The following is a 15,154-nucleotide window of genomic DNA, read 5'->3' as shown; positions in this document are numbered from 1 at the left end:
TTGTGTGCTCGGAAAACATGGTTGTTCCTGTCTAAACGGTTTCACTTGATTTCAGAAATATTTTGAAGCCACCTCTTTTTAAACCCATCTCTAATTCTGTCCCTATGGATCAAGTAGCGTTGTCTCCGATATTAAGCAAATATATAACCATTGCACAATAGCCCCCTTCATAGTGATATAAGAGGATTATTATATTGTAATGACTGACTGGCTGTAAATTATTTTACTTGTAGGCTAATTTCTTGCTTCCGCAAAAAAAAAGAGACCAGTACAAAATGTAGAAAACAATTGACCTAGCAACAATGTAAGCACTGCCATACTATGAGAGAGAGAGATAATCTGTAATGCATGTTACTTTTTTCTATGGACTAATTAGAAACTTGTCTAGCTACAGTGTAACAGTATGTGTGAATTGGGACGGGACTTGATTTGGTGCATCGGGAATTGATCGGATCGTTGTGCTTTGCTATTGTTGAGATGTCATGTGACTGACAGGAAGTCCTGCCCTTGCGTCAATCAACACGTCATCAGAGAAGAGATGTTGCAGCAAGAAGTTGTTTTGAATCATTTATAATAAATACTGATATATATATTCCATTAAAAGTTTTAATTTCATGATGAATACGGAAGTCCTGCACCTCGTTTAGCCTACTGATAAAAATCGCAAGGACTTGCCAGTTATCCATTCTATGAAAGGAGTCCATGCACGGTGATAGTTATAATAAATAGCGGCCGGTGTTCTGTCGATTTATCCTACCTATAGCAAAATTATAGCAATATTGATGTGGACATGCGCAGTAAACCCTGGTAGGACAATCTAACGGGTAGGATGAAATGTCAGGACACCGGGCATTATGCAATATTTATGCCTATATTTGACCGCAATATAAACCTACTGTGATAGTGTAGGCTAAATACTGAAAAATGAAGGCCTACAGCTGCTTAATGTAAATTGTATAGCATCACGCTAAATTAGACCCCCCATAAAAAAAAAAAAATGACTAGGCTACTAATAATTAATAATAATAAAAATAGTCCAAACTGTGCTGAAAATAAAACCAAGCCCTTGGATGAGTTTAGCAAAAAGCTTTTGACTGACTAACTAACACGCGCGGGCCGCGGTCACTTATTTTCTTTTATTTGCATAGCTGGGTGTCATGATTTCTCAGGACACCAGTGATCTGTCAGGTAGCTGGAAAAGTTTATAGGCCTACACTGTTATCTACTCCAAGAAACCGCTTAAGTATGCTTAAAGCCAATCTAAATGCAAATACCAGCACATTCTGCTGCTATCAAATGCGGAGCGACGTCATTTTCCTATATTAAGCTCTGTGTGAACACTCTCTAACAAACTGGCACGTGCAGCAGAGGGCATGAACACCCAGTCAAAGCAGCATGTCTAAGTCTGAGGTCTGAAGTTCTCAACCCAGGTTGAACTCCGAGAACTTTCTCATTGACTTATGCACCTGCAACAACTCCCTTCACCGTCCGCACTGGCCAACAAACCAGTGAGTGTGGACAATGATTTTACGCACATCACCGCCGCGGGGGACGCGCGCGTCTCCTCCTCCGATGACACCTTGGAGAACGAGCCACCTTTTAAAAGACTCTCCACAGGGATGAGAAACACCCGAAACGCTCTGGACTGCGTCTCCGCGGCACGGGATGACAGTGACGGTGCGGACAAGTGTAATTTACCAGAATCAAGTCAAGCGCGGACAGATTTCGCATCGTCTTCTGCAATGTTTTCGTATTCGGGTCAGCATGTACCCGCGCTCCCGGCACTCTCCAGTCACTACATGACAACTCACCCGGTCATCAGCAACGGGCCGTACAACGGGCTGAGCTACGCGTACTCACAGCCGTACGGACAAACTTACACAAACGCCGCAGTCTATCCTTTCCAGCCGGTGCCCGGTAAAGCTCAGGTTTACCTGTGTAACCGGGCGCTGTGGTTCAAATTCCACAGACACCAAACAGAAATGATCATTACTAAACAGGGACGGTAAGTCTAATTTTTAATTTATCTTTTAATTTAATTGCTTAGCAATTTTTTTTAAAGCTTATAATAGATCGAAAGAAAATCTTATTTTTTAATAATTATTTTAATTACATTGATAATAACTTATTTTAAATTTATTTAACATTTTGCAGTCCATTTTATTGCAGGCGGATAGGTTTTCTGGTATTTCAGGATGTAAAAAATAAAAATAAAGGCTATTTGATTTAGTTATTTACATTTTCAAATATTTAAATAGCCTACTTATAATTTGCTTTTTGAAAAGTAATTTGTTGTTTCGGTTTTTCCTTGCAGCCGGATGTTTCCGTTTCTTAGTTTTAGTGTTTCTGGTCTTGACCCGACGTGTCACTATAATATTGTTGTGGATGTGATTCTGGCGGATCCAAACCACTGGAGGTTCCAAGGCGGAAAATGGGTTCCCTGTGGCAAAGCGGACACTAATGTCACCGGTAAACCCCCTGTTACGGGTAAACTCTAATTATCAACCGACTGGAGAGGAAATTAACAAGCTTTGCACCGAGCAGATAAAATGAGTCACAGTTGTTTTATCAAAATTGTGGGCTATCAACGATGTTCCTTCCTTTTTCCAAAGCGTAATACCCTCATAGACCAAATTTTAAGTCAGATATTAATATATAAATATTAAGTAGGCTACACTGTGATAATAATGTTTGTTACTTCCGTTTAATAGTAGCCCTAACAGATGAATGAAATGTTTTTATTTATTATTTAAAGGAAACCAAGTATACACGCACCCGGACTCTCCAAACACCGGCGCGCACTGGATGCGTCAGGAGATCTCTTTCGGAAAACTGAAGCTGACAAACAACAAGGGAGCTTCCAACAACTCCACTCAGGTGGTTTCTTATGCGATTTTCTCTTCATGAAATGAACCAGCATAAGTGTTTTAGTCTAAATATATAGGGTGAGTCAACAATCAACAATGACTGCCATTCATAAAATGTTTTCATTTGTCAGCGATCGCCATCTGCAGCACGTGACAACTGATTTCATTTGGCACATGAAAAAAAAAAGATCTTCTCAACTTTTTATTTTTTAAACGGTAACAATGTTGTTTCAAAATGACATTGTTTGTGAGGGTCTCACTTATCTTAACAAGTTACCTTAAAGGGACAGTTCACCCAAAAAAGAAAAGTCTGTCGTTATTTAGGCTACTCACCCTCAAGTTGTTCCTGTCTTTGTTCTGCTGAACACAAAGGAAGATATTTTGAAGAATGTTTGTCTTTTTTTATTTTTTCCTACTATGGAGGCGAGATCTGCTTTGTTAAAAACATTCTTCAAAATATCTTCCTTTGTGTTCAGCAGAACAAAGAAATGTATGTTATATTTATATTAACAATTTGAGGGTGAGTAAATTATGACAGAATTTTCATTTTTAAATGAACTATAGTGAAGATAAATAAAGTGACGCTTTTTGAATGGATAGTCCAAAAATTTAAATGTTGTTATCATTTACTCACCCTCAGTTGAACTATCTCTTAATTATTATCACACCATATTACAACCACCTTTATGTCCTTGTTAGACTGTGTAATAGCACAAACATGAAGCTATACCTGTCATGTATGGTGTAGTAACAAGCAAGCAAGGAAATTATATATGTATTCCTCATTTTTATGGGAAGTTCTTTTTTTTTTTAATATGTTTTTTTTTTTGTCCTTCAAGATGATCGTTCTACAGTCTCTTCACAAGTATCAGCCGAGGGTGCATGTGGTTGAAATAAACAAGAGTGGAGATGAAGATACAAGTGATCCTGATCGAGTACAGACATTTTCTTTTCCCGAGACGCAATTTAGAGCCGTCACAGCTTACCAGAACACAGATGTAAGAACTAGTCTTTCACGGCATTCATTTTTACACTACAAAAAAAAGAAAAAAGAAAAGAAATATGAACTGATTTAATAAATGTTTCTTTATTTCCTCAGATAACTCAACTAAAAATTGATTACAATCCATTTGCTAAAGGATTTCGGGACAATTATGATTCGTAAGTCCATTTACATGCAAATGAATGCATTGATAATTTATTCTCTTGCAGGTTTTCGGATCTGAATTTTAATTTTGACTTGACTGCGGAAATTAACGTTTTTAAAAATTCATTGAAATAAATTGAATTTATTACAATATTATGATGATATTATTATTATTGTTGATGATATTAATAAGAATTAAATCCTAAAACATTTATTTTGGACTGTACATCATGTCCATGTTACATATATTCCAAATTTAAATAATTACAGAAGCAATAGTAATGGACATTATTATTCACCTTTTTTCCAATCCTACATCTAAATCATTTTAGATTATGGGAATTACTTCCTGTTTGGGGAAGTTCTACTCAAATAGACTGAAACAAATTATTTCAAATCATAAGGTTGTGCTACAATATATATTCCTCATCCGTCAGTTTGACTGAATTAGCTGTAAAATGTCCTTCATGATCTATTTCAAGACTTGAGAATAACGCTTGGTATTTTTTAACATGTTATAACAAGAATATCTATGGTAAGAGCTCTTTTCAGTCACTGCATTCTTTTCCTACAGAATATTTTCTTTCCCCCTTTTGTTTTCCACTGTAACAGTATGAGAAAAGACAACATAAAAAATGACATGATCAATAAGTCACGACAACATATGTTTTTACATTACTTCAACTCATCAAAATAAGTTACGCCATTTTAAACTTTATTTTTTAAGTTATACGAGATTCAACTATTTTTTTAAGTCAGTTTAATGTAATTTAAGTTTAAATGACTTAAACAGCCAAGTTGATTGTACTTAAATTTAAACATTATTTTTTAAGTTATACGAGATTCAACTAATTTTTTAAGTCAGTTTAATGTAATTTAAGTTTAAATGACTTAAACAGCCAAGTTGATTGTACTTAAATTTAAACATTATTTTTTAAGTTATAAGAGATTCAACTAATTTTTTAAGTCAGTTTAATGTAATTTAAGTTTAAATGACTTAAACAGCCAAGTTGATTGTACTTAAATTTAAACATTATTTTTTAAGTTATACGAGATTCAACTAATTTTTTAAGTCAGTTTAATGTAATTTAAGTTTAAATGACTTAAACAGCCAAGTTGATTGTACTTAAATTTAAACATTATTTTTTAAGTTATATGAGATTCAACTCATTTTTTAAGTCAGTTTAATGTAATTTAAGTTTAAATGACTTAAACAGCCAAGTTGATTGTACTTAAATTTAAACATTATTTTTTAAGTTATACGAGATTCAACTAATTTTTTAAGTCAGTTTAATGTAATTTAAGTTTAAATGACTTAAACAGCCAAGTTGATTGTAGCCTACTTAAATTTAAACATTATTTTTTAAGTTATAAGAGATTCAACTAATTTTTTAAGTCAGTTTAATGTAATTTAAGTTTAAATGACTTAAACAGCCAAGTTGATTGTACTTAAATTTAAACATTATTTTTTAAGTTATATGAGATTCAACTAATTTTTTAAGTCAGTTTAATGTAATTTAAGTTTAAATGACTTAAACAGCCAAGTTGATTGTACTTAAATTTAAACATTATTTTTTAAGTTATACGAGATTCAACTAATTTTTTTAAGTCAGTTTAATGTAATTTAAGTTTAAATGACTTAAACAGCCAAGTTGATTGTACTTAAATTTAAGGCAGCAAGTTTTTTTAAAATTTTTTTTTTTTATAGTGCACTGCTAATAGGGATTAGAAGTGAAATGGGTAGATGATTATATTTTAAAGCATGTGTGAAAACAAACCTGGAAAGAGACGTGAGGAGTTGGGGAGAAAATTGAGAGATTCTTATCACATTCCAGTGAATTATTAATAGGATTTATCGTAAATTAAATCGGGAAGGCAAGACCACAAATGTGCAGTATGTTTCTAAAGCAGGTATATTCAATATTTATTGTCTGTCAAAATGACGGAAATCGCTTTTGAAATATTTGTACTCTATGTACCAGTTATTGAACATTTTTGATTACGTTACGTAATACAGACACACTACAGTGATATTTAACATGTCTGCAAGATTGCCAAGTAATCGAGATTTTGGGGTTATTCATGGTCTGTTTGTAATTTGTTAATGCTTTTACACTTTTAAATTTCCTTTTAATGTTCGATGGAAATGCTTTTGAAAATGCTTATTATTGCGTTCACAGAGCCAACCATTTGCTGATTGTTTACAGTTTCCCAAAAGTAGTTACTCTTATAATTTGCGCAAAGCATAATGGGGCGTAGGAAAAGGGTGCACTGTAAAAAATGATATGATCAATAAGGTATAACAACATGTTTTTACATTGCTTTAACTCTAAATAAGTTTAAAAATCAACTTTGTTATACAAGATTCAACAAATTTATATTTTTTTAAGTTGAATATTTTTTTAAGTTGAAATGACATAAACGTCTAAGTTGATTGTACTTTAAAAAAAAAATTAAGTATTTTTTTACAGTATTACCTAATTTCCTCCTGTTTTTTTCTCCAGGAGTTACAGTGGCTGTGACGCTGACCGACTGACCCCAACACCCGGCGACTCTCCACACTCTCAGCTGCTGCTTGGATCACGGTACGCAATGACAAGCGCCTTATTCCAGGAGCAGTTAGTCAACAGTTACACAAAATCCTGTTTTACAACTCTTAGCCCTGACCCTGGCACTACTGACCGACCACTCATGCTCACTAACAGCCTATCAGACCAAACCCAAGAGAGCAGCAACTCCGGACAGCGCTGGTTTGTGTCGTCCTCAGCCGCTCCATCATACGAAACTGATATTAACACAGCAGCTTTGCTCTCTTACGCCACAGCGGGGGTCAAAGGTCTGCCTTTTACTAGTACTGGTGCCACTAGTAACAGTTTGGATTACTACACCAGTGCTACTGGATGGGATTCAAGGGGTTCGCTTGAAAACAGCAGTAAAACCGCCTCAAATCTGCCTGGTTGGGCCATAGATACGACTCTTGGAAGATCAACACAAGCGAATTACATGCTCGAGGATGGAAATTTGTTGGAAATAGACAGACCTGCTCTGGAGGTTTCCGAGGAGCTTGAAGGAAAAGACGCCACGGATTCAACATGGCCCGAGACTCAATCTTCCATTAAATCAGTCGATTCCGGTGATTTAAGGATTTTGGAAGAAGCGCAACAGAGAAATTCCTCTATCACTCTTGTTTCAGATGTTCAGACTGCAAAAGACATACAGGTCTTACAGAACAGGGAAAGAAATGTGATTAAAGAATCTGACTTTTTTCATTTCGGCACTCAAACGTAAACCTACCTGGGCTGAGTGTGCAATTAAAATGTTGTTAGTATAGAAATAACATGTATACAATATTTATTTATTTTAATGTTAATGACACCATTGCTGCACCATGTCTGAACTGAGTATTCGGTGTATTTTTGTTTTCAGTGGTGTTAATATGAAAAAAAGAGAGGAAAAAGCATACATTTAATAGACCGTCATGTGAGTGTTTGTTAAAACATACAGTCCCGATATAACGAATCTAGATAAATTGTTATTAGCTTAAAATCACAAACAGTGTTTAATATGGGAATTTAATGATCGTGATCGATCAAAACAGATTGATTAGATGCGTATTGTAAAATATGTTAATGTGAAGTCATGGCATTCTGCTGGTGTCAGAATGTTTGATGTATAATGTTAATAAATTGTCAGATGTTTGAGTATATTAAATCCCCCCAAAAAATCGTTGCAACTTAAATTACAGTTTAGATTCGGTTTCTTATTTAGTGATGTATTATTTGGATTCCAACATTGCAAGTTGGTGTGAGTGTGTAATACTTCACAACACTGACACCCAGCGGCGAATACAAGAACGAACTTTCGAATGCTGTCAATGAGGGCTGTGTAAGCAGCTGACCAGGTTTTGGGACATCGCTTAATGTGTCCTTGACCCGGAGTAAATAAGAGTTTAATTCTACCATAAGCAAAAGGCTTAAACACGGAAGCAGAATCTATCACTAAATGCCAACTCTCTTAGTGTACATTACAGTGAAGGGATCAAGTGAAGAATGCAGCTCTTTCAGCAGCTGTTGAACCAGGAATAACCAAGACCCAACCAAACAAAGCAACTCCGCTGGCCTAACTGTTTCTTACATATATGTCTAAATACTAATATATATATATTTTAATGTGTTTTCCCCTCTTTTCCCTGATAGCACACATACATCACGGATACGTCTATTTGATGTCTGCATTTACATCTGCAAGATGCATTTTTTAGAGTGTTCATCTGCATATGCCTAAGACGTGTCAGACGTTAAATAAACATTTAGAAAATGTCTTTTAAGATGTTTTTTTTTATTTAGAATGTATGTAAAACTACCTTTTTCTGATACGTTTAGATGTTTGCGCACAGCATATACCTCCAGATGAACATCAGATCAACAGACATCTTAGAGGCCTACCGGTGCTATCTGGGTTTTAGGCATATATCCTTTTTTGTTCCACAGAAAAATAACAATCTGGACTTCGAAAACCATGAAGGTGAGTAGCATAAACAACGAAAGCATGTCCTTGCAACTATTCCAAGTAATTCGTGTAGCAGCCTATATATAACGCCCACAAGGTGGCGTCAAAGTCTAATGGGAGAGATTGATTGAATGATTGTTGATAGGTGTTGAAGTCCCGCGGTAAAGCACTTTACAGTAGATAAACTGTATTCCATTGATAGGCTTTATGTACAATTCTGTTTTCAATTTGTAAATAAAGCACATTCATTTTCTTATCTATGAAGGGATGAACATTCCTTCAGTTTAAGGGTTGGATGGGTAGACATATCACTGAATAAATTCACTGTTCATTTTTACATTTAATTGTTTAAATGTATTTCCCCCCTAAATCATGTTGTTTTAATTGTCCATGCTGTAAATGCAATTCCACTGCTGGCTATTTTGCTGAAACGTTAGTTAGCCTATAGTGTGTGTGTGTGTGTTTGGAGCAGAGGTGGACAGTAACAAAGTACATTTACTTGAGTAGGCTACTTAAGTATACTTTTTGAGTATCTGTACTTTACTTGATTATAATTTTTTCTGGAAACTTTTTACTTTAACTTCACTACATTTGAAAGACAAATATCGTACTTTTTACTCCACTACATTTCTGTCAAGGTCCTTGAGTAGAAAGTTGTCAGTCAGGGGATGATTTTGGTTGAAAATGAAAGTCGGGTTGAACCCGTCAGATTGACGTCAGAACCCGACATCGGTTTGACATTAAACAGACGTTAGATTTTGGTTGGAAATGAAAGCCAGGTTGACGTCAGAACCCAATGTTGGTTTCTGGCGCCAACCCGATTTTCAGTTTCAACCACAATGTAACGTCTGTCCTGGCGTTGGATTCTGACATCAACCTGATTTTAATTTTCACCGTTGGGTTTGGTCTTCTAAATGCAAATTTTGTCATTGTTTCGGAGCACACTAGCTTATAGATAACAGTAAGGCTAACATTCATACTAAAAGCCACAAAACTTTAAATAGGGCACTATTTGAGGGAACAGCCATTTGGGTGTCCGAAACCATTGTGGTCGTTATTGAGTGCACTTATTCAATCTCACATTCAATCCCGCTACTGGAACTGTGTTCTAGAAATAAATTAGGTATTGATATGAGGGTAGGCAGGCAGGCATAGCCCATATTCAGAGGCATAAGGTAGCCTACTGATATTAGGCTACATACAACAATGCAAAAAACAATGCATTGACATTTACTTTTGATACTTAAGTAATTTTAAAAACAAGAACTTCTGTACTTTTACTAAAGTAAAAAATAGGTCTTTACAACTTTTACTTGTAACAGAGTAATATTTGACCAGTAGTATCTTTACTTTCACTCAAGTAAGGAAGTTGTGTCTTTGTCCAACTCTGGTTTGGAGGGAGGATGTATTTATATTTGAAAGTCAATTTCAAGTATGCTATTGGACATTTCCACTGTTATTGTCTAGAAACAATATATAGTTCATTTTGTGATTATTTTTTATTAAATGTTAATAATAACAACATAATAATAATAATAATACCGGCACACTGCAAGAGAATAGCCTAGACACTTTTAACCAAAAAACGTATTACTGAAATTTTTATGATATTTCTACAAGGTCTGACTCTTAAAATCGGCAGTTATAGGTTATTAAAATGTTTTTGACCGAATTGAAAAAAAACAACAGTTTAATTAGTTGTTGAGGCACGTTTTTTTTTCGTCTTTAGGTTCGCATTTTTTGAACTCAGCGCGTCATATAAATTATTCTCAAACTGTAGTAAACCTTAAGCCTCAAGTATCCGTTTGTCCCCGGAGTGTTTAATCCATTTACCCATCGCGTCCCGGTGGTTTCTGTTAACTCACGTGCTGCCGGTAGCATCTGCGTCACGCGAGCGCAAATGACACGCTGAAGGAGCGCACGCACCACGGACGCGCGCGAGTGAAGAAAGAGCAAAAAAAAACACCCAACGGTCACTACACCGCTACCGAAACCGCATCAATATACATGACATTTTTTTCTCCTCCAACCTATCAGTATTTTGGAGAAAATTCACAACAGACGAACAAGACAAGGCTAAGCCAAAATATCAGGGATGGATGTGAAAGATCAAGGAGCGCAGATGGAGCCGCTTCTTCCTGCGGTAAGAACCAGTTTCATCTTTCATGTGGGATCCGTCAATGGAAGAACAATGACATGATGCTGTTGCGTCTTGCGGAAAAAAGGTTTCGGTGGTTCGAGTTGCATTGGGTTAGAGCCCATTATGGGCATCGTTCACCCTCCACCATTGGGAGACATTGTGTTTTAATTATTCATGGCACCATTAATACAGACTCATTTACTGGGAAAATGGCTCATGTTACATAGACACGGCGTTTGTAGGGTGACTAAGGTTCACACCTGCTTACGTGGATTATGCATTTAATTACACACGTTTAGTATTGTATATTGACGTATAGCTATGCGGTGTAGATGTGTGTGTGTGTGTGTGTGTGTGTGTGTGTTCAGCATTCTCACGAGTTGCATAAATCAAATTTCCCCTGCATTACTCTTGAATTTGATGAGGCCTTCACATGTTTGACACGAGACTCCACCTGTTCACCTCATTTACATTTATTGCCATGGATATGTACATATTTATGGTTGAAGAGACCATATGAAAAAATAAAAGAGATAGTTCCAGCTTAGGCTCATTGGAAAAACGTGCCACCAGCATTTGTGTAAAACTCGGACCAACTGCGTAGATACAATTTACTGCAGTTTCCAGCTGAAATGAACACTAGTGGCAATAAAACACCAACATCCTTTATTCCCTTTCACACATATTATGATTACATTGGCAGATTATTGATTAATTAAGAATTGTTAAGTTTACTATTCACTATGGTAAACGTGTTTTGAACACTTTTACCATTGTGCATGAGTTGTAAACTAATACATTTTGACATTTGTGTCACATAACCACCTTCTTATGGCTTTTTTTGACATGGAGACTACCTGTAGGAGGTGGTCGGAGCTCGGTTGCGCTGGAGCTGTGGTGCAATTCTAATTTGTGAATGTGAAAGTAACTCGGGCGCGCACTTGTTCAGGAACTGCGCACAGAGGAGCAAAGGCACTGAAAGTTAGCAAGGTCCAATTATTTTGGACCCCATTGACTTTCATTGTACAGACAAAAACAGTTGAAATGTTCTTCAAAATACTGTGCTCAGCAGAAGAAATGCGTGCGACATTGGTTGACCACTAATCAGAACATTGTGGGTCATGTGGTTTATAACCAAAACACCTGGATTAATCACAGCATAGGCTATTGCTTTTCATGGCTTTTCCAGCCTGTGTTTCATAATCTGTTGGTTAAGTGACCCCAGAACAAGCAAGCGCTCTCTAGCCTCTTACTGTAATTGCTTTTCATCCCTGCAAAAAAAATAAAAAATGAAAAAGATTTGATCAACCCAAAGAAGCAGCAGCCATCTTAATATGGGTCATTGCCAGGGTCTCTGCTCCTTACTCTGTGACAGTTTGGTGCTGGAGTTGAGAAGAGTTGGCCCACGTCTTATTGATTCTGCCATCCATGCAGTCCCAAGCAAAGACACACACTCATTTGGCTCCTCAGAATATATTCACAGCTAAACACATTCTGCCTGTGGTTTGCATTCCTGTCTAATCCCTTACGTGCACGCTTCAAAGGATTCCAAACGTTGCTAAGAGCAGTGTACACTCACAAAATCCTTAAGTACAGTTTGTGCATATGCAGCACTAAGGCTTTATCAGACAGTCCGACTATTTGAACACTCATTTGAACTTTAGCCATGTAATAGACAAATCCGAAAACCAGACTTTCAGTATAGCATAGTGCAAGACAAAAAGCAGATGCTGCCTTCAGAAATACACCAAGAGGATATTCATAGTGTTGAAGAATGTGTTGGAAGTTTCCATTTCCATTCTCTGCTGAATAGGAAGTTCAAAAGAACAGCATTTATTTGAAATGCAAATCTTTTGTGAAATTATAAAAGTCTTTACTGTCACTTTTGATCATTTAAGCATCCTTAACTGCCCCAGTTAAGTTAAAGGATCAATTTTTGCAATTTTTCTATATTTATGTCGTAAAGGTTGAAAAATTGAACAAGAAGTAGGCTACAGTATATAGAAAGGCTTAAAAATGATGCTCAAATATAAATATAAAACAGTAAACATATGTTTTTTTTGGTGATATTTTGGGTGAGCTGAGGGACAGATTGAACACAACGTCACTGGCAGAGATCCAGCGGTCGGTTGAATTGTTTCTGGTGCCCCGATTGAATCCACTGGGCTGGTACATTTATCTGTAGCTCTCAATGTGAGCTGAACTGATGCCAGTGATCTGTGTCCCAGAGGGCCTTTTCAGACCATCAGAAGTCACTGTCCGCTTAGCTGCAGCTGGTGTCCTGAATGTGTGTGTGTGTGTGTGTGTGTGTGATTAAACAGGTCAAAGAAAAGTGAAAAATTCTTTCTCCTTTAGCCTTAACACAGAAATTACATACTGTATGTATTTACATATGTATTTATCACAATAGGAGTTTTTTAGTGAATGTCTGTTAGCATTGAGGTTGTTTATATGTTTGGAGTGTCTATTTACACTAAGTGCAAATAGCCCGCCTTGTTGGCAGAGGCTATTTACACCAACTCCACCCACCAATGTCTGGTTGGGCCAGATAAAAGTACAAAAAAACACCTGTGACCTGTCAGAAGCAGTGGTGTAGGAGTAATGTGCATTGCAGATACTTTTGATGTGATCGATCTGAGTTCGAATCCGCATTTTGCCATCGCATATCAGTTTGGAAAGGCATTTATTTTCAATAAATTATGTGAAAAGTGGAATTAAAGTGCCTAACGGTTAGCCTATTTAATAGTAAAATGTTTATCGGGTAGGATCGGGAGGGCTTTACTGTCCTAATAAGGCGGCATTTATTTAATCAATGTAATAATTTACACTCAATATGTTATTGCATACTGTTTCATAATGTACTAAAATACTGCTGTGCAAATAGTATCTTACTACTATTAACACTTATTGCAAAGAAAATACTGCTAATTTTACGTGGTGTAAGTAGAATCTATCGCTATTTGCACTTACTGTAAATTGCATATCACTAAGAAAATACTGCTATTTTCACTTAGTGTAAATATCATCTTAGTGCAACTAAATTTATTTGCACCTCAGTGTATTGTGGTATATTATAAAACAGTATGAAATAACAAATTATTCAGTTCATATGATTATTTCTTTTATTAAAATCATAAATGGATGCTGCTTTATTGGGACATTACTTGTCCTTGTCCCTAAAGCCCTCCCCTACACCTAACTGTACCCCTAACCTTACCCATTAAGCACTTTATTCCCACTGAAACATGGGTTGAGGATCCAAATGTTTATTAGGGTAAACCACAATCGTAATCCATATAAAAGGCTTAAGGTCAAAACCACAGAGCAAACCAAACAGATAATAACAATAGTCCAAGGCACAGGCAGATGATCAAGACCATGACACATAAACCAGACGAAGCACTCAGAAATGCAGTGTAACACACACAAGACTTAGCAATGAATGACTGCATAAACCGGGCTTATATAGGCAGAGTTAACAAGGTTAATGATACACAGCTGACAACAATCAGGGATGATAAGTCTGGGCAGTGAATTCTGGGAAATGTAGTCCATTTATGGCAATGGACTAGAGAGGAGTGCCCTCTGGTGGGTATCAAGGGCACTCCAGCTGGTGATCGTGACAAAGGGTGAGATCGGTAAAAGTCGGATTCGAAATCATGTCACAAGCTAACGCCAGCCGCCTTGCTCTCCACACCACTGCTCCTGTTGTTATCAGGATTTCTTAAGAATTTCTTTTCCAGCTCAATCAGACAATGGTGGGTGGAGTTAGTGTAAACAGCCTCTGGCAACAAGGCAGGTTATTTTTTACTTGGTGGAAATAAGCACGGATGATATCATGGAGAGCAACCTCTTGACTGTGTCAAGGTCAAGATGTCTCTTAAAATATCAGATAATTCACCAAGGCAAGGTTAGTTCATATTGTAAAATGTCATGTGGTGTGACTCCCCAAAAACTTTGAATTGAATGTATGAATTGATAATTTATGATATTTGTCAAAATACTTTTTATCTAGAAACATAATATTATGCTTAAAATGTGTACACTCACATGTATTTAAGGTGTAAGAAAGATGCACTATTACTTTTACTTGATGGTTACACCACATGACATTTTTAGAGTCGAATATCAACCTTTCTTGAAAATGGTTGAAAGGTTTTTCAAAACCACATGAAACCACCATGAACACAAAGGTTACATTTCTATTAACTTATTTTATTTTGGACCGTTTTTTTTTTTTTGTTGTAATGTTTCACGCATTAACATTGCAGGTAGGTTGTAAAAGTCTGAGATCTTTCTGACTGTAATGATGTGTATTGTGTCAAACTCAGTGATGGTGTGTGAATTTTTTCTTTTTTTTTCTTGCCTTTCTGCTCCTCTGCAGGTTCAAAGTCCTGCTAGTGATAACGGGGTGAGTCCCAGTTCTTTATTTCCTATGTTATGCTTTTCACAGCATGCACAATGCAGTGGACTTTGGAATTAATTACTGGT

The 15,154-nt window shown here is 36.3% G+C and overlaps 2 protein-coding genes across 4 annotated transcripts in view; both read left to right on the top strand.

Annotated features, from left to right (window-relative positions):
• Positions 1–1,460: 1,460 nt before the first annotated feature.
• Positions 1,461–8,321, top strand: tbr1a (T-box brain transcription factor 1a; the record flags this gene model as incomplete). 2 transcript variants are annotated; one of them, XM_084101261.1, is made up of 6 exons in its annotated part: positions 1,461–2,005; positions 2,315–2,469; positions 2,756–2,877; positions 3,707–3,865; positions 3,967–4,028; positions 6,519–8,321. In XM_084101261.1, the coding sequence occupies 6 exons, from the start codon at positions 1,461–1,463 to the stop codon at positions 7,300–7,302; spliced, it is 1,827 nt and encodes a 608-aa protein (XP_083957387.1). In that variant the 3' UTR covers positions 7,303–8,321. The 2 variants fall into 2 exon arrangements, with proteins under 2 accessions (XP_083957387.1, XP_083957388.1); XM_084101262.1 differs by having other exon boundaries at positions 1,679–2,005; positions 2,315–2,487.
• A 2,163-nt stretch (positions 8,322–10,484) lies between these two features.
• The window catches only part of slc4a10a (solute carrier family 4 member 10a), a 44,723-nt gene continuing 40,053 nt past the window's right edge, over positions 10,485–15,154 (top strand). Inside the window, exons 1-2 of one of the 2 annotated variants that reach the window (XM_084100915.1) lie at positions 10,485–10,666; positions 15,048–15,074. In XM_084100915.1, coding sequence (XP_083957041.1) covers positions 10,619–10,666; positions 15,048–15,074 — 75 coding nt within the window. In that variant the 5' untranslated portion in view covers positions 10,485–10,618. The remainder of the gene's footprint in view (positions 10,667–15,047; positions 15,075–15,154) is intronic. The other variant, XM_084100916.1, reaches the window with a different exon arrangement.

The sequence above is a fragment of the Abramis brama genome, assembly GCF_963993115.1.
Source record: "Abramis brama genome assembly, chromosome: 23".
Taxonomy (NCBI): domain Eukaryota; kingdom Metazoa; phylum Chordata; class Actinopteri; order Cypriniformes; family Leuciscidae; genus Abramis; species Abramis brama.
Note: the sequence above shows the minus strand (reverse complement) of the source record. Positions and strands in the feature narration are given on the sequence as shown.